Raw genomic sequence first — 24,232 nt, 5'->3', positions numbered from 1 at the left:
TGTGTTGTGTCTATGTGTTGTGTCTATGTGTTGTGTCTATGTGTATGTGTTGTGTCTATGTGTTGTGTCTATGTGTTGTGTCTATGTGTCTATGTGTATGTGTTGTGTCTATGTGTATGTGTTGTGTCTATGTGTATGTCTGACTATGTGTCTATGGGTGTCAGTATGTGTTGTGTCTAGTATGTGTTGTGTCTATGTGTATGTGTTGTGTCAGTATGTGTTGAGTCAGTGTGTGTGGAGTCAGTGTGTGTGGAGTCAGTATGTGGGAGTCAGTATGTGGGAGTCGGTTGTGTGGGAGTGTATGTGTGGGAGTCGTATGTGTGGGGAGTCTAGTGTATGTGTGGAGTCGGTGTGTGTGGAGTCAGTATGTGGGAGTCAGTATGTGGGAGTCGGTGTGTGGGAGTCAGTATGTGGGAGTCAGTGTGTGTGGGGAGTCGGTGTGTGGGGAGTCGGTGTGTGTGGAGTCAGTATGTGGGGAGTCAGTGTGTGGGGAGTCAGTGTGTGTGGAGTCAGTGTGTGTGGAGTCAGTGTGTGTGGAGTCAGTATGTGGGGAGTCAGTATGTGGGGAGTCAGTGTGTGTGGAGTCAGTATGTGTGGAGTCAGTGTGTGTGGAGTCAGTGTGTGTGGAGTCAGTGTGTGTGGAGTCAGTGTGTGTGGAGTCAGTGTGTGGGAGTCAGTATGTGGGAGTCAGTGTGTGTGGAGTCAGTGTGTGTGGAGTCAGTGTGTGGGAGTCAGTGTGTGGGAGTCAGTGTGTGGGAGTCAGTGTGTGGGAGTCAGTGTGTGGAGTCAGTATGTGGGAGTCAGTATGTGGGAGTCAGTGTGTGGGAGTCAGTGTGTGGGAGTCAGTGTGTGTGGAGTCAGTATGTGGGAGTCAGTATGTGGGAGTCAGTGTGTGTGGAGTCAGTGTGTGTGGAGTCAGTGTGTGTGGAGTCAGTGTGTGTGGAGTCAGTGTGTGTGGAGTCAGTGTGTGGGAGTCAGTGTGTGGAGTCAGTATGTGGGAGTCAGTATGTGGGAGTCAGTGTGTGTGGAGTCAGTGTGTGTGGAGTCAGTGTGTGTGGAGTCAGTGTGTGTGGAGTCAGTGTGTGTGGAGTCAGTATGTGGGAGTCAGTATGTGGGAGTCAGTGTGTGTGGAGTCAGTGTGTGTGGAGTCAGTGTGTGTGGAGTCCGTGTGTGTGGAGTGGGAGTATGTGTGGAGTCAGTATGTGGGAGTCAGTATGTGGGAGTCAGTGTGTGTGGAGTCAGTGTGTGTGGAGTCAGTGTGTGTGGAGTCAGTGTGTGTGGAGTCAGTATGTGTGGAGTCAGTATGTGTGGAGTCAGTATGTGTGGAGTCAGTGTGTGTGGAGTCAGTATGTGGGAGTCAGTGTGTGTGGAGTCAGTGTGTGTGGAGTCAGTGTGTGTGGAGTCAGTGTGTGTGGAGTCAGTGTGTGTGGAGTCAGTGTGTGTGTGGAGTCAGTGTGTGTGTGGAGTCAGTGTGTGTGTGGAGTCAGTGTGTGGGAGTCAGTGTGTGTGGGAGTCAGTGTGTGTGGGAATCAGTATGTGGGAGTCAGTGTGTGTGGGAGTCAGTGTGTGTGGAGTCAGTGTGTGTGGAGTCAGTGTGTGTGGAGTCAGTGTGTGTGGAGTCAGTGTGTGTGGAGTCAGTATGTGTGGAGTCAGTATGTGTGGAGTCAGTGTGTGTGGAGTCAGTGTGTGTGGGAGTCAGTATGTGGGAGTCAGTGTGTGTGGAGTCAGTATGTGTGGAGTCAGTATGTGTGGAGTCAGTGTGTGTGGAGTCAGTATGTGTGGAGTCAGTGATGTGTTGGACTCATATATCCATGTCCAGTTTGTAGACGTGTTGTTGTGGTCTAGTAGTCTGTGTTGTTGTGGTCTAGTAGTCTGTGTTGTTGTGGTCTAGTAGTCTGTGTTGTTGTGGTCTAGTAGTCTGTGTTGTTGTGGTCTAGTAGTCTGTGTTGTTGTGGTCTAGTAGTCTGTGTTGTTGTGGTTTAGTCTGTGTTGTTGTGGTTTAGTCAGTCTGTGTTGTTGTGGTCTAGTCGTCTGGGTTGTTGTGGTTTAGTAGTCTCTGTTGTTGTGGTCTAGTAGTCTGTGTTGTTGTGGTCTAGTAGTCTGTGTTGTTGTGGTCTAGTAGTCTGTGTTGTTGTGGTCTAGTAGTCTGTGTTGTTGTGGTCTAGTAGTCTGTGTTGTTGTGGTCTAGTAGTCTGTGTTGTTGTGGTCTAGTAGTCTGTGTTGTTGTGGTCTAGTCGTCTGTGTTGTTGTGGTTTAGTCGTCTGTGTTGTTGTGGTCTAGTAGTCTGGGTTGTTGTGGTTTAGTAGTCTCTGTTGTTGTGGTCTAGTAGTCTGTGTTGTTGTGGTCTAGTAGTCTGTGTTGTTGTGGTCTAGTAGTCTGTGTTGTTGTGGTCTAGTAGTCTGTGTTGTTGTGGTCTAGTAGTCTGTGTTGTTGTGGTCTAGTAGTCTGTGTTGTTGTGGTCTAGTAGTCTGTGTTGTTGTGGTCTAGTAGTCTGTGTTGTTGTGGTCTAGTAGTCTGTGTTGTTGTGGTCTAGTAGTCTGTGTTGTTGTGGTCTGTGTTGTCTGGGTTTCTTGTGGTCTAGTAGACCAGGGCCCTGTTCCCTTATATTGCACTACTTTAGTCTGTGTTGTTATGGAAATAGGGGGCCATTTGTTGTAGTCTAGTAGTCTGTGTTGTTGTGGTCTAGTAGTCTGTGTTGTTGTGGTCTAGTAGTCTGTGTTGTTGTGAGTCTAGTAGTCTGTGTTGTTGTGGTCTAGTAGTCTGTGTTGTTGTGGTCTAGTAGTCTGTGTTGTTGTGGAACAGTTAGTCTGTGTTGTTGTGGTCTAGTATATAACCTGTGTTGTTGTGGTCTAGTAGTCTGTGTTGTTGTGGTCTATGTAACCTGTCTATAACAGTTACCACTCTATATAACCTACAGTATATAACAGTTACCACACCACTCTATTAACCTACAGTATATAACAGTTACCACTCTATATAACCTACAGTATATAACAGTTACCACACCACTCTATATACCTACAGTATATAACAGGTACAGTATATGTTACCACACCACTCTATATCTACAGTATATGTTACCACTCTATATCTACAGTATATAACAGTTACCACACCACTCTATATAACCTACAGTATATAACAGTTACCACTCTATATAACCTACAGTATATAACAGTTACCACACCACTCTATATAACCTACAGTATATAACAGTTACCACTCTATATAACCTACAGTATATAACAGTTACCACACCACTCTATATAACCTACAGTATATAACAGTTACCACACCACTCTATATAACCTACAGTATATAACAGTTACCACTCTATATAACCTACAGTATATAACAGTTACCACTCTATATAACCTACAGTATATAACAGTTACCACACCATGGGACTGGGTGGGGGAAGGGGAGGCCAGACTAGGACAGGCTAGGGGAAGGGGGGGGCAGACTGGGACAGGCTAGGGGAAGGGGAGGGCAGACTAGGACAGGCTAGGGGAAGGGGAGGACAGCCTGGGACAGGCTGGGGGAAGGGGAGGGCAGACTGGGACAGGCTTGGGGAAGGGGAGGGCAGACTGGGACAGGCTAATAACAGACTGGGACAGGTTATAAAGTTACCTGGGGGAAGGGGAGGGCAGACTATATAACCTAGGGGAGGGCAGACTGGGGAAAGGGGAGGGCAGACTGGGACATAACAGTTACCAGACTAGGACAGGCTAGGGGAAGGGGGGCAGACTGGGACAGTAGGGGAAGGGGAGGGCAGACTAGGACAGGCTAGGGGAAGGGGAGGGCAGACTGGGACAGGCTGGGGGAAGGGGAGGGCAGACTGGGACAGGCTGGGGGAAGGGGAGGGCAGACTGGGATAGGCTACAGACTGGGACAGGCTAGGGGAAGGGGAGGGCAGACTAGGACAGGCTAGGGGAAGGGGAGGGCAGACTGGGACAGGCTGGGGGAAGGGAGAGCAGACTGGGACAGGCTGGGGAAGGGGAGGGCAGACTGGGACAGGCTGGGGGAAGGGGAGGGCAGACTGGGACAGGCTGGGGGAAGGGGAGGGCAGACTGGGACAGGCTGGGGGAAGGGGAGGGCAGACTGGGACAGGCTGGGGGAAGGGGAGGGCAGACTGGGACAGGCTGGGGGAAGGGGAGGGCAGACTGGGACAGGGGTGGGGGAAGGGGAGGGCAGACTGGGACAGGCTGGGGGAAGGGGAGGGCAGACTGGGACAGGCTGGGGGAAGGGGAGGGCAGACTGGGCCTTTGTGAGTCAAATCTGGAGTAGAACTGGTTTAGTTTATTCTGCAATGAGGGGCTTTTGTGAGTCAAATCTGGAGTAGAACTGGTTTAGCTTACAGATGAGTTGTTGTTGCTGGAGAACTGTTGCTGTCTGGCTGACTTCATTCCTGACTGTAGCTTTATCTTGGCCTCTCCATAGAGGACACTGGTCTTGCTCCTGTGTCGTCTTTGGCAGAGCGGAGAGCCTGTGGGCTTCCTCGTTGGCACTGTGAAGAGCCCTAAGCTCACCACTGAACAATGGCTTGTTATTGCTGTGTGATAGAAAAGTAGTTGATGTTATGCAGTTGTCCTCACGTCCACTGATGCAGGTTGTCACCCTGTCTGTGTAGTTGTGTATGTTGGCATTGTTCTCCTCACGTCCACTGATGTAGGTTGTCACCCTGTCTGTGTAGTTGTGTATGTTGGCATTGTTCTCCTCACATCCACTGATGTAGGTTGTCACCCTGTCTGTGTAGTTGTGTATGTTGGCATTGTTGTCCTCACGTCCACTGATGTAGGTTGTCACCCTGTCTGTGTAGTTGTGTATGTTGGCATTGTTGTCCTCACATCCACTGATGTAGGTTGTGACCCTGTCTGTGTAGTTGTGTATGTTGGCATTGTTCTCCTTCAATGTGTTCCAATCCCTGGTGTCTTGCCCCTCCTTTAACTCCCTAATGGCCTTGTCAGTCCCCAAGGGTTCCCCAAGGGAGTGTGGGGGACAGAGTGGTCTGAGTTCCCCAAGGGAGTGTGGGGGACAGCGTGGTCTGAGTTCCCCAAGGAAGTGTGGGGGACAGCCTGGTCTGAGTTCCCCAGGGGAGTGTGGGGGACAACCTAGTCTGAGTCCCCCAAGGGAGTGTGGGGGACAGCGTGGTCTGAGTTCCCCAGGGGAGTGTGGGGGACAGCGTGGTCTGAGTTCCCCAAGGAAGTGTGGGGGACACCCTGGTCTGAGTTCCCCAGAGGAGTGTGGGGGACAACCTGGTCTGAGTTCCCCAGGGGAGTGTGGGGGACAACCTAGTCAGGGGAGTGTGGGGGACAGAGTGGTCTGAGTTCCCCAAGGGAGTGTGGGGGACAGCGTGGTCTGAGTTCCCCAAGGGAGTGTGGGGGACAGTGTGGTCTGAGTTCCCCAAGGGAGTGTGGGGGACAGAGTGGTCTGAGTTCCCCAAGGGAGTGTGGGGGACAGCGTGGTCTGAGTTCCCCAAGGGAGTGTGGGGGACAGCCTGGTCTGAGTTCCCCAAGGGAGTGTGGGGGACAGCGTGGTCTGAGTTCCCCAAGGGAGTGTGGGGGACAGCCTGGTCTGAGTTCCCTAAGGGAGCATGTGTCCATAGAGACAGTAACCAGAACAGTCAACACTATAGTCCTCTCCATATAGACAGTAACCAGAACAGTCAACACTATAGTACTCTCCATATAGACAGTAACCAGAACAGTCAACACTATAGTACTCTCCATATAGACAGTAACCAGAACAGTCAACACTATAGTACTCTCCATATAGACAGTAACCAGAACAGTCAACACTATAGTACTCTCCATATAGACAGTAACCAGAACAGTCAACACTATAGTACTCTCCATATAGACAGTAACCAGAACAGTCAACACTATAGTACTCTCCATATAGACAGTAACCAGAACAGTCAACACTATAGTACTCTCCATATAGACAGTAACCAGAACAGTCAACACTATAGTACTCTCCATATACGGTAACCAGAACAGTCAACACTATAGTACTCTCCATATAGATAGTAACCAGAACAGTCAACACTATAGTACTCTCCATATAGACAGTAACCAGAACAGTCAACACTATAGTACTCTCCATATAGACAGTAACCAGAACAGTCAACACTATAGTACTCTCCATAGTAACCAGAACAGTCAACACTATAACATATAGACAGTAACAGAACAGTCAACACTATAGTCCTCTCCATATAGACAGTAACCAGAACAGTCAACACTATAGTACTCTCCATATAGACAGTAACCAGAACAGTCAACACTATAGTACTCTCCATATAGACAGTAACCAGAACAGTCAACACTATAGTACTCTCCATATAGACGGTAACCAGAACAGTCAACACTATAGTACTCTCCATATAGACGGTAACCAGAACAGTCAACACTATAGTACTCTCCATATAGACAGTAACCAGAACAGTCAACACTATAGTACTCTCCATATAGACAGTAACCAGAACAGTCAACACTATAGTACTCTCCATATAGACAGTAACCAGAACAGTCAACACTATAGTACTCTCCATATAGACAGTAACCAGAACAGTCAACACTATAGTACTCTCCATATATACAGTAACCAGAACAGTCAACACTATAGTACTCTCCATATAGACTGTAACCAGAACAGTCAACACTATAGTACTCTCCATATAGACAGTAACCAGAACAGTCAACACTATAGTACTCTCCATATAGACAGTAACCAGAACAGTCAACACTATAGTACTCTCCATATAGACAGTAACCAGAACAGTCAACACTATAGTACTCTCCATATAGACAGTAACCAGAACAGTCAACACTATAGTACTCTCCATATAGACAGTAACCAGAACAGTCAACACTATAGTACTCCATATAGACAGTAACCAGAACAGTCAACACTATAGTACTCTCCATATAGACAGTAACCAGAACAGTCAACACTATAGTACTCTCCATATAGACAGTAACCAGAGCAGTCAACACTATAGTACTCTCCATATAGACAGTAACCAGAACAGTCAACACTATAGTACTCTCCATATAGACAGTAACCAGAACAGTCAACACTATAGTACTCTCCATATAGACAGTAACCAGAACAGTCAACACTATAGTACTCTCCATATAGACAGTAACCAGAACAGTCAACACTATAGTACTCTCCATATAGACAGTAACCAGAACAGTCAACACTATAGTACTCTCCATATAGACAGTAACCAGAACAGTCAACACTATAGTACTCTCCAGAGACAGTAACCAGAACAGTCAACACTATAGTACTCTCCATATAGACAGTAACCAGAACAGTCAACACTATAGTACTCTCCATATAGACAGTAACCAGAACAGTCAACACTATAGTACTCTCCATATAGACAGTAACCAGAACAGTCAACACTATAGTACTCTCCATATAGACAGTAACCAGAACAGTCAACACTATAGTACTCTCCATAGAGACAGTAACCAGAACAGTCAACACTATAGTACTCTCCATATAGACAGTAACCAGAACAGTCAACACTATAGTACTCTCCATATAGACAGTAACCAGAACAGTCAACACTATAGTACTCTCCATAGAGACAGTAACCAGAACAGTCAACACTATAGTACTCTCCATATAGACAGTAACCAGAACAGTCAACACTATAGTACTCTCCATATAGACAGTAACCAGAACAGTCAACACTATAGTACTCTCCATATAGACAGTAACCAGAACAGTCAACACTATAGTACTCTCCATATAGACAGTAACCAGAACAGTCAACACTATAGTACTCTCCATATAGACAGTAACCAGAACAGTCAACACTATAGTACTCTCCATATAGACAGTAACCAGAACAGTCAACACTTAGACAGTCCATAGTACTCTCCATATAGACAGTAACCAGAACAGTCAACACTATAGTACTCTCCATATAGACAGTAACCAGAACAGTCAACACTATAGTACTCTCCATATAGACAGTAACCAGAACAGTCAACACTATAGTACTCTCCATATAGACAGTAACCAGACAGTAGTACTCTCCATATAGACAGTAACCAGAACAGTCAACACTATAGTACTCTCCATATAGACAGTAACCAGAACAGTCAACACTATAGTACTCTCCATATAGACAGTAACCAGAACAGTCAACACTATAGTACTCTCCATATAGACAGTAACCAGAGCAGTCAACACTATAGTCCTCTCCATATAGACAGTAACCAGAACAGTCAACACTATAGTACTCTCCATATAGACAGTAACCAGAACAGTCAACACTATAGTACTCTCCATATAGACAGTAACCAGAACAGTCAACACTATAGTACTCTCCATATAGACAGTAACCAGAGCAGTCAACACTATAGTACTCTCCATATAGACAGTAACCAGAACAGTCAACACTATAGTACTCTCCTAGACAGTAACCAGAACAGTCAACACTATAGTACTCTCCATATAGACAGTAACCAGAACAGTCAACACTATAGTACTCTCCTAGACAGTAACCAGAGCAGTCAACACTATACTCTCCATATAGACAGTAACCAGAACAGTCAACACTATAGTACTCTCCATATAGACAGTAACCAGAACAGTCAACACTATAGTACTCTCCATATAGACAGTAACCAGAACAGTCAACACTATAGTACTCTCCATATAGACAGTAACCAGAACAGTCAACACTATAGTACTCTCCATATAGACAGTAACCAGAACAGTCAACACTATAGTCCTCTCCATATAGACAGTAACCACTATAGTACTCTCCATATAGACAGTAACCAGAACAGTCAATACTATAGTACTCTCCATATAGACAGTAACCAGAACAGTCAACACTATAGTACTCTCCATATAGACAGTAACCAGAACAGTCAACACTATAGTACTCTCCATATAGACAGTAACCAGAACAGTCAACACTATAGTACTCTCCATATAGACAGTAACCAGAACAGTCAACACTATAGTACTCTCCATATAGACAGTAACCAGAACAGTCAACACTATAGTCCTCTCCATATAGACAGTAACCACTATAGTCCTCTCCATATAGACAGTAACCACTATAGTCCTCTCCATATAGACAGTAACCACTATAGTCCTCTCCATATAGACAGTAACCACTATAGTCCTCTCCATATAGACAGTAACCACTATAGTCCTCTCCATACAGACAGTAACCACTATAGTCCTCTCCATATAGACAGTAACCAGAACAGTCAACACACTCCTCTGTATGAAGTTTCTAAAGCTGTTTGACTGATGTCTGTGAGTATAACAGAACTCAAAAACCTGAGAACAAATCCAACCAGGAAGTGGGAAACCAGGAAGTGGGAAACCAGGAAGTGGGAAACCAGGAAGTGGGAAACCAGGAAGTGGGAAATCTGAGGTTTGTAGTTTTACAAGTCATTGCCTATCGATGGCTGTGTTTTTCGTCTGTTGAAAGAAGAGAGTCAGACCGAAATGCAGCGTGTAGGCTACTCATGACTTTAATGAATGAAAAGGTACATGAAATAACTGAATACGAAAACAACAAACGAAACGTGAAACTAATTACAGCCTATCTGGTGACTACAACACAGAGACAGGAACAAACACCCACAAAATACAACGCGAACTCAGGCTACCTAAATAAGGTTCCCAAACAGAGACAACGACAAGCACCTGACTCTGATTGAGAATCGCCTCAGGCAGCCAAGCCTAACTAGACACACCCCTAATCATACACAATCCCAATTAATACAAACCCCAATACGAAACACAACATATAAACCCATGTCACACCCTGGCCTACCCAAACATATAACAAAAACACAAAATACAATGACCAAGGCGTGACAAGTGTAAAATACTTGTATGTTTGAGGAATTTTAATTATGGGATTTCTGTTGTTTTGAATTTGGCGTCCTGCCTTTTCACTGGCTGTTGACGAGGTGGGACGCTAAGTGAAGTTGATGATTAGAACCTACTTGTTGTTTCTCTGTGGACAGTCTGCCATGATGGACCTGGTGGAGGTGTTTGCTGTGTCATCTGAGGTGCCTCCTACTGCTAGTGCCAACTCCTGGAGTCTGCCAGGGGGGAACGTCCGCACCCCTCTCCACCACCCCCTCCCCCAGGCCCAGGCTGCTGCTGGGGCAGCCTCCGACCCCTGGGACTCACTGGGTAAGAGCTGCTCCATGCCTCTAAAGAACTCAACAGCCAGTCCCAATTCACTCACCACTCATACTCTACTGTCTGCCCTCCAGCATTATCTCTCTGTTCACCACTCATACTCTACTGCCTGCCCTCCAGCATTATCTCTCTGTTCACCACTCATACTCTACTGTCTGCCCTCCAGCATTATCTCTCTGTTCACCACTCATACTCTACTGTCTGCCCTCCAGCATTATTTCTCTCTCTGCTCACCACTCATACTCTACTGTCTGCCCTCCAGCATTATTTCTCTCTCTGCTCACCACTCATACTGTACTGTCTGCCCTCCAGCATTATTTCTCTCTCTGCTCACCACTCATACTCTACTGTCTGCCCTCCAGCATTATATATCTCTCTCTGCTCACCACTCATACTCTACTGTCTGCCCTCCAGCATTATCTCTCTGTTCACCACTCATACTGTACTGTCTGCCCTCCAGCATTATTTCTCTCTCTGCTCACCACTCATACTCTACTGTCTGCCCTCCAGCATTATATCTCTCTCTGCTCACCACTCATACTCTACTGTCTGCCCTCCAGCATTATCTCTCTGTTCACCACTCATACTGTACTGTCTGCCCTCCAGCATTATCTCTCTCTGCTCACCACTCATACTCTACTGTCTGCCCTCCAGCATTATCTCTCTGTTCACCACTCATACTGTACTGTCTGCCCTCCAGCATTATCTCTCTCTTTCTGCTCACCACTCATACTCTGCTGTCTGCCCTCCAGCATTGGCTCTCTCTGCTCACCACTCATACTCTACTGTCTGCCCTCCAGCATTATATCTCTCTCTGCTCACCACTCATACTCTACTGTCTGCCCTCCAGCATTATCTCTCTGTTCACCACTCATACTGTACTGTCTGCCCTCCAGCATTATCTCTCTCTGCTCACCACTCATACTCTACTGTCTGCCCTCCAGCATTATCTCTCTGTTCACCACTCATACTGTACTGTCTGCCCTCCAGCATTATCTCTCTCTTTCTGCTCACCACTCATACTCTGCTGTCTGCCCTCCAGCATTGGCTCTCTCTGCTCACCACTCATACTCTACTGTCTGCCCTCCAGCATTATTTCCCTCTCTGCTCACCACTCATACTCTACTGTCTGCCCTCCAGCATTGTCTCTCTCTGCTCACCACTCATACTGTACTGTCTGCCCTCCAGCATTATCTCTCTCTCTCTGCTCACCACTCATACTCTACTGTCTGCCCTCCAGCATTGTCTCTCTCTGCTCACCCCTCATACTCTACTGTCTTCCCTCCAGCATTATCTCTCTCTGCTCACCACTCATACTGTCTTCCCTCCAGCATTATCTCTCTCTGCTCACCACTCATACTCTACTGTAGGCCAATAATCAATTGATTACACAATGCATTCCAGGCTCTGGTAGTTATTCTCTTACCAATAGACACCCTCATATTAAAGAAAACTGTGATACAGTTAGTAAATAATAACGTTAATAAAGCTCTATGTAGCTATAATGTCATGTTTATGATCTGTTATAGACGTGTAATAATGTACATCCTTATCCTGTCCTGTTACTGCAGTAGAGGCTCGTCCCACCCCCGCTGGGATAGAGTCTCCCTGGATGGTTCCTCCCACCTCCGGTAGCCCCGCCCCTTCTTGGCAGCGTAGCCGGTCCCCCTGGGAGACCCCGGGGGTAGTAGACCCATTCTCTATTCCAGATGCTCTTCGAACTGGCAGCCCTACAGGTGACTGGTTATCTCTGGCGACAGACAGACAGACAGACAGACAGACAGACAGACAGACAGACAGACAGACAGACAGACAGACAGACAGACAGACAGACAGACAGACAGACAGACAGACAGACAGACAGACAGACAGACAGACAGACAGACAGACAGACAGACAGACAGACAGACAGACAGACAGACAGAGACCTACCTACCTACCTTTGGAAAGTATTCAGACCCTTGACTTTTTCCACATTTTGTTCGGTTACAGCCTTATTCTAAAACTGATTAAAAAACATCTCATCAATGTACACACAATACCCCATAAAAACAAAACAAATTTTTTTTTGTTTGTTTGAAATATCACATTTACATACAGTACAAGTCAAAAGTTTGCAAATAGTCCTGGTAGCCATTTGATTAGCTGTTCAACAGTCTAATGGCTTGGGGGTAGAAGCTGTTCAGCAGTCTAAAGGCTTGGGGGTAGAAGCTGTTCAACAGTCTAATGGCTTGGGGGTAGAAGCTGTTCAGCAGTCTTATGGCTTGGGGGTAGAAGCTGTTCAGTAGTCTTATGGCTTGGGGGTAGAAGCTGTTCAGCAGTCTAATGGCTTGGGGGTAGAAGCTGTTCAGCAGTCTAAAGGCTTGGGGGTAGAAGCTGTTCAACAGTCTAATGGCTTGGGGGTAGAAGCTGTTCAGCAGTCTTATGGCTTGGGGGTAGAAGCTGTTCAGTAGTCTTATGGCTTGGGGGTAGAAGCTGTTCAGCAGTCTAATGGCTTGGGGGTAGAAGCTGTTCAGCAGTCTAAAGGCTTGGGGGTAGAAGCTGTTCAGTCTAATGGCTTGGGGGTAGAAGCTGTTCAGCAGTCTTATGGCTTGGGGGTAGAAGCTGTTCAGTAGTCTTATGGCTTGGGGTAGAAGCTGTTCAGCAGTCTAATGGCTTGGGGGTAGAAGCTGTTCAGCAGTCTAATGGCTTGGGGGTAGAAGCTGTTCAGCAGTCTAAAGGCTTGGGGGTAGAAGCTGTTCAGCAGTCTAATGGCTTGGGGGTAGAAGCTGTTCAGCAGTCTAAAGGCTTGGGGGTAGAAGCTGTTCAGCAGTCTAATGGCTTGGGGGTAGAAGCTGTTCAGCAGTCTAATGGCTTGGGGGTAGAAGCTGTTCAGCAGTCTAATGGCTTGGGGGTAGAAGCTGTTCAGCAGTCTAATGGCTTGGGGGTAGAAGCTGTTCAGCAGTCTAATGGCTTGGGGGTAGAAGCTGTTCAGCAGTCTAATGGCTTGGGGGTAGAAGCTGTTCAGCAGTCTAATGGCTTGGGGGTAGAAGCTGTTCAGCAGTCTAATGGCTTGGGGGTAGAAGCTGTTCAGCAGTCTAAAGGCTTGGGGGTAGAAGCTGTTCAACAGTCTAATGGCTTGGGGGTAGAAGCTGTTCAGCAGTCTAAAGGCTTGGGGGTAGAAGCTGTTCAACAGTCTAATGGCTTGGGGGTAGAAGCTGTTCAGCAGTCTAAAGGCTTGGGGGTAGAAGCTGTTCAACAGTCTAATGGCTTGGGGGTAGAAGCTGTTCAGCAGTCTAATGGCTTGGGGGTAGAAGCTGTTCAGCAGTCTAATGGCTTGGGGGTAGAAGCTGTTCAGCAGTCTAAAGGCTTGGGGGTAGAAGCTGTTCAACAGTCTAATGGCTTGGGGGTAGAAGCTGTTCAGCAGTCTAATGGCTTGGGGGTAGAAGCTGTTCAGCAGTCTAATGGCTTGGGGGTAGAAGCTGTTCAGCAGTCTAATGGCTTGGGGGTAGAAGCTGTTAAGGAGCCTTTTGGGACCTAGACTTGGTGCTCCGGTACCGCTTGCCGTGTGGTAGCAGAGAGAACAGTCTATGACTAGGGTGGCTGGAGTCTTTGGCCATTTTTAGGGCCTTCCTCTGACACCGCCTGGTATAGAGGTCCTGGATGGCAGGCAGCTTTGCCCCAGTGATGTACTGGGCCGTTCACACTACCCTCTATAGCATCTATAGCACCTGGTATAGAGGTCCTGGATGGCAGGCAGCTTTGCCCCAGTGATGTACTGGGCCGTTCACACTACCCTCTATAGCATCTATAGCACCTGGTATAGAGGTCCTGGATGGCAGGCAGCTTTGCCCCAGTGATGTACTGGGCCGTTCACACTACCCTCTATAGCATCTATAGCACCTGGTATAGAGGTCCTGGATGGCAGGCAGCTTTGCCCCAGTGATGTACTGGGCCGTTCACACTACCCTCTATAGCATCTATAGCACCTGGTATAGAGGTCCTGGATGGCAGGCAGCTTTGCCCCAGTGATGTACTGGGCCGTTCACACTACCCTCTATAGCATCTATAGCACCTGGTATAGAGGTCCTGGATGGCAGGCAGCTTTGCCCCAGTGATGTACTGGGCCGTTCACACTACCCTCTGAGTGCCTTGAGGTTGGATGCCGAGCAGTTGCCGTACCAGGCAGTGATGCAACCAGTCAGGATGCGCTTGACGGGGCAGCTGTCAAACGTTTTGAGGCTCTGAGGACCCACGCCAAATCTTTTCAGTCTCCTGAGGCGGAGTATACTTTGTCATGCCCTCTTCACCACTGTCTTGGTGTGTTTGGACCACGTTATTTTGTTGATGATGTGGACTCCAAGGAACTTGAAGCTCTCAACCTGCTCCAACGATGAGAATGTGGGCGTGCTTCGTCCTCCTTTCCCTGTAGTCCACAATAATCTCCTTTGTCTTGATCACATTAAGGGAAAGGTTGTTATCCTGGCACCACACGGCCAGGTCTCTGACCTCCTCCCTATTGGCTCATCGTTGTCGGTGATCAGGCCTACCACTGTTTTGTTGTCGGCAAACTTAATGATGGTGTTGGAGTCGTGCCTGGCCATGCAGTCGTGGGTGAACAGGGAGTACATGAGGGGACTGAGCCCCTGATGGGCCCCTGTGTTGAGGATCAGCGTGGCAGATGTTACCTACCCTTACCACCTGGGGTCGGCTCATCAGGAAGTCCAGGATCCAGTTGCAGAGGGAGGTGTTTAGTCCTAGGGTCCTGAGCTTAGTGATGAGCTTTGAGGGCACTATGGTGTTGATCGCTGAGCTGTAGTCTATGAACAGCATTCTCACATAAGTGTTCCTTTTGTCCAGGTGGGAAATGGCAGTGTTGAGTGCAATAGAGATTGCATCATCTGTGGATCTGTTAGGGCGGTATGCAAATTGGAGTGGATCTAGGGTTTCTGGGATAATGGTGTTGTGAGTCATGACCAGCCTTTCAAAGCACTTCATGGCTACAGATGTGAGTGCTAAGGGTCGGTATTAATTTAGGTAGGTTACCTTGGTGTTCTTGGGCACAGGGAAAATGGTGGTCTGCTTGAAACATGTTGGTATTACAGACTCAGTCAGGGACAGGTTGAACATTTCAGTGTAGTAACCAAAAAAAGTGTTAAAGAAATTTTTTGCACACTCTTGGCATTCTCTCAACCAGCTTCACGAGGAATGCTTTTCCAACATTCTTGAAGGAGTTCCCGCATATGCTGAACACATATGCGGCTTTTCCTTCACTCTGTGGTCCAACTCACCCCAAACCATCTCAATTGGGCTGAGTTTGGAGGATTGTGGAGGCCAAGGTCATCTGATGCAGCCCTCCATCACTCTCCTTATTGGTCAAATAGCCCTTACACAGCCTGGAGGTGTGTATTGCGTCATTGTCCTGTTGAAAAACAAACGATAGTCCCACTAAGCGCAAACCCGATGGGATGGCGTATCACTGCACAATGCTGTGGTATCGCTGCCATGCTGGTTAAGTGTGCCTTGAATTCTAAATAAATAACAGACAGTGTCACCAGCAAAGCACCCCAAACCATCACACCTCCTCCTCCATGCTTCACAGAAAATAGTAAAAATGCAGAAAAACCCTTGAATGAGTAGGCGTGTCCAAACGTTTGACTGGTACTGTAAGTATTCAGACCGTTCACTCAGTACTTTGTTGAAACTCCTTTGGCAGCGATGACAGCCTTGATTCTTCTTAGGTATGATACTACAAGCTTGGCACACCTGTATTCGGGGAGCATTGCAGCACAGCTATTTTCAGGTCTCTCCAGAGATGTTCGTTTGAGTTCAAGTCCAGGCTCTGGCATGTCCCAAAGCCACTCCTGCGTTGTCTTGGCTGTGTGGTTAGATTCATTGTCCTGTTGGAAGGTGACTGAGTCTGAGGTCCTGAGTGCTCTGAAGCAGGTTTTCATCAAGTGTCTCTCTGTATTTTTCTCCGTTAATCTTTGCCTTGACCCTGAAAAGTCTCCCAGTCCCTGCCTCTGAAAAACATCCCCACAGCTTGATGCTGCCAACACCATGGTTCACCGTAGAGATGGTGCCAGGTTTCCTCGTGACGCTTGGTTTTCAGGGCAAAGAATTTAATCTTGGTTTCATCAGACCAGAGAATCTTGTTTGTCATTGTCTGAGAGTCTTTAGGTCCCTTTTGACAAACTCCAAGCGGGCTGTCATGTGCCTTTCACTGAGGAGTGGCTTCCGTCTGGCCACTCAAACATAAAGGCCTGATTGATGGAGTGCTGCAGAGATTGTTGTTCTTCTGGAAGGTTCTCCCATCTCCACAGAGGAACTCTGGAGGTCTGTCAGAGTACCATCGGGTTCTTGGTCACCACCCTGACCAAGGCCCTTCTCAGTTTGGCCGGGCGTCCAGCTCTAGGAAGAGTCTTAGTGCTTCCAAACTTCTTCCATTTAAGAATAATGGAGGCCACTGTTTTCTTGCGGACCTTCAATGCTGCAGACATGGTTCCCTTCCCCAGATCTGTGCTCCACACATTTCTGTCTCTGAGCTCTACGGACAATTCTTGCGACCTGATGGCTTGGTTCTTGCTCTGACATGCACTGTTAACTGTGGGACCTTAAATAGACAGGTGTGTGATTTTCTAAATCATGTCCAATCAATTGAATTTACCACAGGTGCACTCCAATCAAATTATAGAAACATCTCAAAGGATGATCAATGGAAACAGGATGCACCTGAACGCAATTTCAAGTCTCATAGTAAAGGGTCTGAATACTTATGTAAATAAGGTATAGTTGTTTTTTATATAAAAAATATATTTTTACACATTTTGTTAAATTTCTAAAAATGAAGGCTGTAATTTAACAAAATGTGTAAAAGGTCAAAGGGTCTGAACACTTTTGTGTATATTTCTAAACGTATTTGAACATTTAAACATATATTTATGTACTCCATTAGATGGTGACTTGTTTGACGAGGCGATGGACGGAGGTAATTTCAGCCTGAACAGTCGAGGTGAGGGTGAGGGCAGCCCGGAGCTGTTTGACCTGTCTCGTATAGGGGACAGTCTGGGGGTCCCCAGCCCTCGGACATGCCGGACCCCTGAGTCCTTCCTGGGGCCCACAGGGGCCTCCCTGGTCAATCTGGACAGCCTGATACCAGCCAACCCCCCAGCCAAGACCAAGAACCCGTTTCTCTCAGGTGAACACTGAAACAGTCACTCATTCACAGACCAAGAACCCCTTCCTCTCAGGTGAACACTGAAACAGTCACTCACTCACAGACCAAGAACCCCTTCCTCTCAGGTGAACACAGCCAATCATATCCCTGCTCTACAGAAAACCATGTACCCCATCCAATTTACAAGTAAAGTGCTACTCAGTCACTTACTCAGACCTGGGGCAATTTCAGGTTGAAGTTGACACTTTTGGGACTGTTCCATTGATCCTATCGCAGCTTACTGGACAAACTTAATGATTAAGCGCAGGTTAAGTATTTAAACATTTAACGTGTAATGGTTAAAAGTGCTTCTACTGACTTTCTCTCTGTTCCCCCCTCTTCATCTCTCTCTTCTCCCCACTGCTCTCTCTCCTCCCCTATCTCTTTCCCCCCCTGCTCTCTCTCCTCCCCTATCTCTTTCCCCCCTGCTCTCTCTCCTCCCTCTCCTCTCTCCTTCCCTATCTCCTTCCCCCCTGCTCTCTCCTCCCTATCTCCTCCTCCTCTGCTCTCTCTCCTCCCCTATCTCCTTTCCCCCTGCTCTCTCTCCTCCCCTCTCCTTCCCCCTGCTCTCTCTCCTCCCCTTATCTCCTTCCCCCCTGCTCTCTCTCCTCCCCTACCTCCTTCACCCCCTATCTCCTCCCCCTATCTCCTCCCCCCTGCTCTCTCTCCCCTATCTCCTTCCCCCTCCAGGTCTGAGTACTCCATCTCCCCTCAACCCGTTCCAGAGTGAACAGCCTCGTCTCACTCTGAATCAGATGCGTCCCAGCTCCACGTCCCCCGTCCCCCCCTCCGGTCCTCCCTCCCTGCCCTACAGTGCTTCTCTGCCCCTGCCCGCCAGCCACCAGCCGGCCAGCCTGCCCTCCTCCCTCACCCAGCCCACCCATGGAGCCCTGGACATACCTGGGCTGCCACAGCCCCTGTTACCTCTTTCCTCCATCTCGTCTCTGGGAGAGGAGCACAGTCAGAATCCCTTCCTGTGATGTCTGTCCATCTGAACTGAAACCGCTACGATGGAAGACCTGCTGGTGACCTGCTGGGTGTCCACGAGCGGTGACGATTCAACATGTGGAATCGGCAAAAAATTTCAAGAAAATGACGGTCGATGTTTTGTAGTCAGATGTGACAGGACGCCCACCCAGCTGTCGCACGGCCGGCAATTCATGTTGGTCTGTCTGTCCTCTATCTCTGGTGGATGGAACAGAGGAAATAGAAATGACTCTTATTAGGTTATTTTCTGTCAATCAAACCTCAAGACTCAACAACTGGAATTCAGACAGAACTGATAATCCCCTTAAGTTGTTATTTTGCTGTTGTTTTTCTCTGGGCTTTAGTACTGTAACCCTTAGATTGCTTCCTCTGCTACGATCTGCTCTACCACAACCTGTCCTGTTACTCCTCTCTGCTGAAGGGAGTGATGGAGAGGCCTCTGCTCTGGTCTGCTCTACCACAACCTGTCCTGTTACTCCTCTCTGCTGAAGGGAGTGATGGAGAGGCCTCTGCTCTGGTCTGCTCTACCACAACCTGTCCTGTTACTCCTCTCTGCTGAAGGGAGTGATGGAGAGGCCTCTGCTCTGGTCTGCTCTACCACAACCTGTCCTGTTACTCCTCTCTGCTGAAGGGAGTGAAGGCCTCTGCTCGGGTCTGCTCTACCACAACCTGTCCTGTTACTCCTCTCTGCTGAAGAGAGTGATGGAGAGGCCTCTGCTCGGGTCTGCTCTACCACAACCTGTCCTGTTACTCCTCTCTGCTGAAGGGAGTGATGGAGAGGCCTCTGCTCGGGTCTGCTCTACCACAACCTGTCCTGTTACTCCTCTCTGCTGAAGGGAGTGATGGAGAGGCCTCTGCTCGGGTCTGCTCTACCACAACCTGTCCTGTTACTCCTCTCTGCTGAAGGGAGTGATGGAGAGGCCTCTGCTCGGGTCTGCTCTACCACAACCTGTCCTGTTACTCCTCTCTGCTGAAGGGAGTGATGGAGAGGCCTCTGCTCTGGTCTGCTCTACCACAACCTGTCCTGTTACTCCTCTCTGCTGAAGGGAGTGATGGAGGAGGAACGAGAGGTAGAAGAATATTCCCAGAACGTGTTTAGGTCTATAGTAACCTAATCCTAAGCCATGACAGATACTGTACATACACGCCGATGCCCAAGCTCATCCTCCGCTATAGAAAGCACAGTAGGTGAAGATGTTTCCATGTTAAAGTAATTAGCAATACTTTACAGATTGAGTGTGTCTGCACTAACCTGGTCTCAGATCTGTTTGTGCTGTCCTGCCAACTCCTATGGGTGATTGGCTATACAGCAGAAACAGATGTGGGACCAGGTTAGTTAACTGCTTTTCCAACTGCTTCTTACCTAGTCACATGCCCCGCCCACTCTGCTGCATACTTTAGTTTGATTGGCTCCGCACTGTTGCTCCTGATCCAGCACTGAACTGATTGTACACCAGATATGCCTGCTTATCTCTCCGACCGACGGACCACAATGCACTGGGACAGGACGCCCACTGTTCCTGCCGCACTGCTCTATGCTGATTGGTCGATCCGCTCTCTGGACTGCTTTCATTGGTTGGCTCTTTCTCTCCTATTATCTCTCCCATGATGCCCCAGGGGATAACTCGGACAAGTCTGTTCAGGAGGATGTAACGTTACAGAATGCTCAGATAGAAATGTATCGTGTAGAACAGATATGATTGTCTGCCAGATAGAATAAGGGAAGTGTGTCGGCTCTATTCAATCTATTTCTATCTGCAAATGTTCAGAATGATTCCTAGCGCCGACTACAACTCTGATTTCTGAGAACGGGCATAGAACATTCCACGCCGATGATGAGACGCCAGCCAACCCACATCCACATAATGAACGCTTGAGTTTTAAGCTTCCCTTTTGTTACATTAGGCCTAGTAAGGCTCCATCTGATTGGGTTCTCGTGTAAAAGGATGGTTTGCTGTTGGAATGAAGCTGCGGTGATGGCGAGAGAGATTCTAAGGTAGTTCTATTGTATTGTAGTGAACTGGAGGCCCTTTTGAGGGATAACTGAGTGAAATCTGCTTTTCAAGAGACCGGAACCACTGCAGGACTCACTATAGGGGGCAAATCCTAACGCTCTCACTTCAAGTTGAGTTTTGCATTGATGTCAATGGGAGAAGTGGAAATTCAATTGAATTCAATGGAAGTTAGGAAGCTAGCATTCGACCCTTATAAAGCAACGCATATTAGACTGTATGAATTGATATCGTGATTATTTTCCCTCTCTCATTGCTGTGGTCATTACTTGTGAAACACTGATTGTCATCGTCAAATATAATATAATATATGAGGGAACTAATAACAACGCCTGGCATCTGCATTCATTCATATTTTACAGCTTTTATTTCATGATCATGTTGATCAATAGGATATTTCTTGACTTGTCGCTTTGATATCATTCAACCTTTTTTTACATCTGTTAATACATGACTGTGTGTAATATATATATATATATAATATAATATATGCCTAGCTAGATTGTAATACCAAACACTTTATAATGGACTGTTTCTACATATTGAATGCTTAGAGAAGCACATTCTTCACAGAGTTGATTTTTCTACACAATGTCTGTCTGCCCCCTGGAGGCCAAACACCTGTACGACAGTTACTGTATTTCCACACACCTATGACAGTTGCTGTATTTCCACACACCTGTTTGACAGTTACTGTATTTCCACACACCTGTATGACAGTTGCTGTATTTCCACACACCTATATGACAGTTACTGTATTTACACACACCTATATGACAGTTACTGTATTTCCATACACCTGTATGACAGTTACTGTATTTCCACACACCTATATGACAGTTACTGTATTTCCACACACCTGTATGACAGTTAATGTATTTCCACACACCTGTATGACAGTTACTGTATTTCCACACACCTATATGACAGTTACTGTATTTACACACACCTGTATGACAGTTACTGTATTTCCACACACCTGTATGACCGTTACTGCATTTCCACACACCTATATGACAGTTACTGTATTTCCACACACCTGTATGACTGTTACTGTATTTACACACACCTGTATGACTGTTACTGTATTTCCACACACCTATATGACAGTTACTGTATTTCCACACACCTGTATGACCGTTACTGTATTTACACACACCTATATGACAGTTACTGTATTTCCACACACCTGTATGACCGTTACTGTATTTGCACACACCTATATGACAGTTACTGTATTTACACACACCTATTACAGTTATTGTATTTCCATACACCTATATGACAGTTACTCTATTTCTACTCCAGTATAGTTAGGCTACATCGAGGACACTACTCCAGTATAGTTAGGCTACATCGAGGACACTACTCCAGTATAGTTAGGCTACATCGAGGACACTACTCCAGTATAGTTAGGCTACATCGAGGACAATACTCCAGTATAGTTAGGCTACATCGAAGACACTACTTCAGTATAGTTAGGCTACATCGAGGACAATACTCCAGTATAGTTAGGCTACATCGAGGACAATACTCCAGTATAGTTAGGCTACATCGAGGACAATACTCCAGTATAGTTAGGCTACATCGAGGACAATACTCCAGTATAGTTAGGCTACATCGAGGACACTACTCCAGTATAGTTAGGCTACATCGAGGACAATACTCCAGTATAGTTAGGCTACATTGAGGACACTACTTCAGTATAGTTAGGCTACATCGAGGACAATACTCCAGTATAGTTAGGCTACATCGAGGACAATACTCCAGTATAGTTAGGCTACATCGAGGACACTACTCCAGTATAGTTAGGCTACATCGAGGACACTACTCCAGTATAGTTAGGCTACATCGAGGACAATACTCCAGTATAGTTAGGCTACATCGAAGACACTACTTCAGTATAGTTAGGCTACATCGAGGACAATACTCCAGTATAGTTAGGCTACATCGAGGACACTACTCCACTATAGTTAGGCTACATCGAGGACACTACTCCAGTATAGTTAGGCTACATCGAGGACAATACTCCAGTATAGTTAGGCTACATCGAGGACAATACTCCAGTATAGTTAGGCTACATCGAAGACACTACTTCAGTATAGTTAGGCTACATCGAGGACAATACTCCAGTATAGTTAGGCTACATCGAGGACACTACTCCAGTATAGTTAGGCTACATCGAAGACACTACTCCACACATGATTATTCCCTGTTTGGAAATACTTTAACCAAATTGTTTAACAGTGTTCTCCCTCAGCCTTTAAAAACAACTGCTGGTTATACAGTATCTATACAGATACTCTATACAGTATCTATACAGATACTCTATACCGTATCTATACAGATACTCTATACAGTATCTATACAGATACTCTATACCGTATCTATACAGATACTCTATACAGTATCTATACGGATACTCTATACAGTATCTATACGGATACTCTATACACATACTCTATACAGTATCTATACAGATACTCTATACAGAATGCTGACAATAAATACAGGCATGATATTCCAGCCATAAAAGCATTCATATCAGGCCTCCTCAATAAGACGTGATGCCATTCATATCAGGCCTCCTCAATAAGACGTGATGCCATTCATATCAGGCCTCCTCAATAAGACGTGATGCCATTCATATCAGGCCTCCTCAATAAGACGTGATGCCATTCATATCAGGCCTCCTCAATAAGACGTGATGCCATTCATATCAGGCCTCCTCAATAAGACGTGATGCCATTCATATCAGGCCTCCTCAATAAGACGTGATGCCATTCATATCAGGCCTCCTCAATAAGACGTGATGCCATGTGAATGACAGCATCATTCTTGGTGTGCTGAGATCATGAGGATGAGGACATCTTCTCGCCAACAGGATTCATGTGTGACGGCGTGAGATACAGCACACCCTCACTTTCCAGTTGGCGGTGACATCATTCCAAGTTCCGTGACAATGATGTCACTTATGCCGCGTTCAAAGCAACTGGGAACTCAGAAATCTCGGACTTCAGTGTGTTCAAAGCTACTGGGAACTCAGAAATCTCGGACTTCAGTGTGTTCAAAGCAACTGGGAACTCAGAAATCTCGGACTTCAGTGTGTTCAAAGCAACTGGGAACTCAGAAATCTCGGACTTCAGTGCGTTCAAAGCAACTGGGAACTCAGAAATCTCTGACTTCAGTGTGTTCAAAGCTACTGGGAACTCAGAAATCTCGGACTTCAGTGTGTTCAATGCAACTGGGAACTCAGAAATCTCGGACTTCAGTGTGTTCAAAGCAACTGGGAACTCAGAAATCTCGGACTTCAGTGCGTTCAAAGCAACTGGGAACTCAGAAATCTCGGACTTCAGTGCGTTCAAAGCAACTGGGAACTCAGAAATCTCGGACTTCAGTGCGTTCAAAGCAACTGGGAACTCAGAAATCTCTGACTTCAGTGTGTTCAAAGCAACTGGGAACTCAGAAATCTCGGACTTCAATGTGTTCAAAGCAACTGGGAACTCAGGAATCTCGGACTTCAGTGCGTTCAAAGCAACTGGGAACTCAGAAATCTCGGACTTCAGTGCGTTCAAAGCAACTGGGAACTCAGAAATCTCGGACTTCAGTGTGTTCAAAGCAACTGGGAACTCAGAAATCTCAGACTTCAGTGTGTTCAAAGCAATTGGGAACTCAGAAATCTCGGACTTCAGCGCGTTCAAAGCAACTGGGAACTCAGAAATCTCGGACTTCAGCGCGTTCAAAGCAACTGGGAACTCAGAAATCTCGGACTTCAGCGCGTTCAAAGCAACTGGGAACTCAGAAATCTCGGACTTCAGTGTGTTCAAAGCAACTGGGA

General features: G+C 46.7%; 1 protein-coding gene across 1 annotated transcript in view; it reads left to right on the top strand.

The window, feature by feature from the left end:
* LOC124018254 (epsin-3-like) overlaps positions 1 to 19,014 on the top strand; it is a 62,933-nt gene extending 43,919 nt beyond the window's left edge. Inside the window, exons 9-14 of the mRNA XM_046333520.1 lie at positions 4,883 to 5,305; positions 5,389 to 5,610; positions 9,981 to 10,191; positions 11,772 to 11,936; positions 17,135 to 17,377; positions 18,086 to 19,014. Coding sequence (XP_046189476.1) covers positions 4,883 to 5,305; positions 5,389 to 5,610; positions 9,981 to 10,191; positions 11,772 to 11,936; positions 17,135 to 17,377; positions 18,086 to 18,375 — 1,554 coding nt within the window. The 3' untranslated portion in view covers positions 18,376 to 19,014. The remainder of the gene's footprint in view (positions 1 to 4,882; positions 5,306 to 5,388; positions 5,611 to 9,980; positions 10,192 to 11,771; positions 11,937 to 17,134; positions 17,378 to 18,085) is intronic.
* The last annotated feature ends 5,218 nt before the right edge of the window (positions 19,015 to 24,232 follow it).

Source organism: Oncorhynchus gorbuscha, unplaced genomic scaffold (assembly GCF_021184085.1).
Source record: "Oncorhynchus gorbuscha isolate QuinsamMale2020 ecotype Even-year unplaced genomic scaffold, OgorEven_v1.0 Un_scaffold_454, whole genome shotgun sequence".
In the NCBI taxonomy this organism is placed as follows: Eukaryota; Metazoa; Chordata; class Actinopteri; order Salmoniformes; family Salmonidae; genus Oncorhynchus; species Oncorhynchus gorbuscha.
Note: the sequence above shows the minus strand (reverse complement) of the source record. Positions and strands in the feature narration are given on the sequence as shown.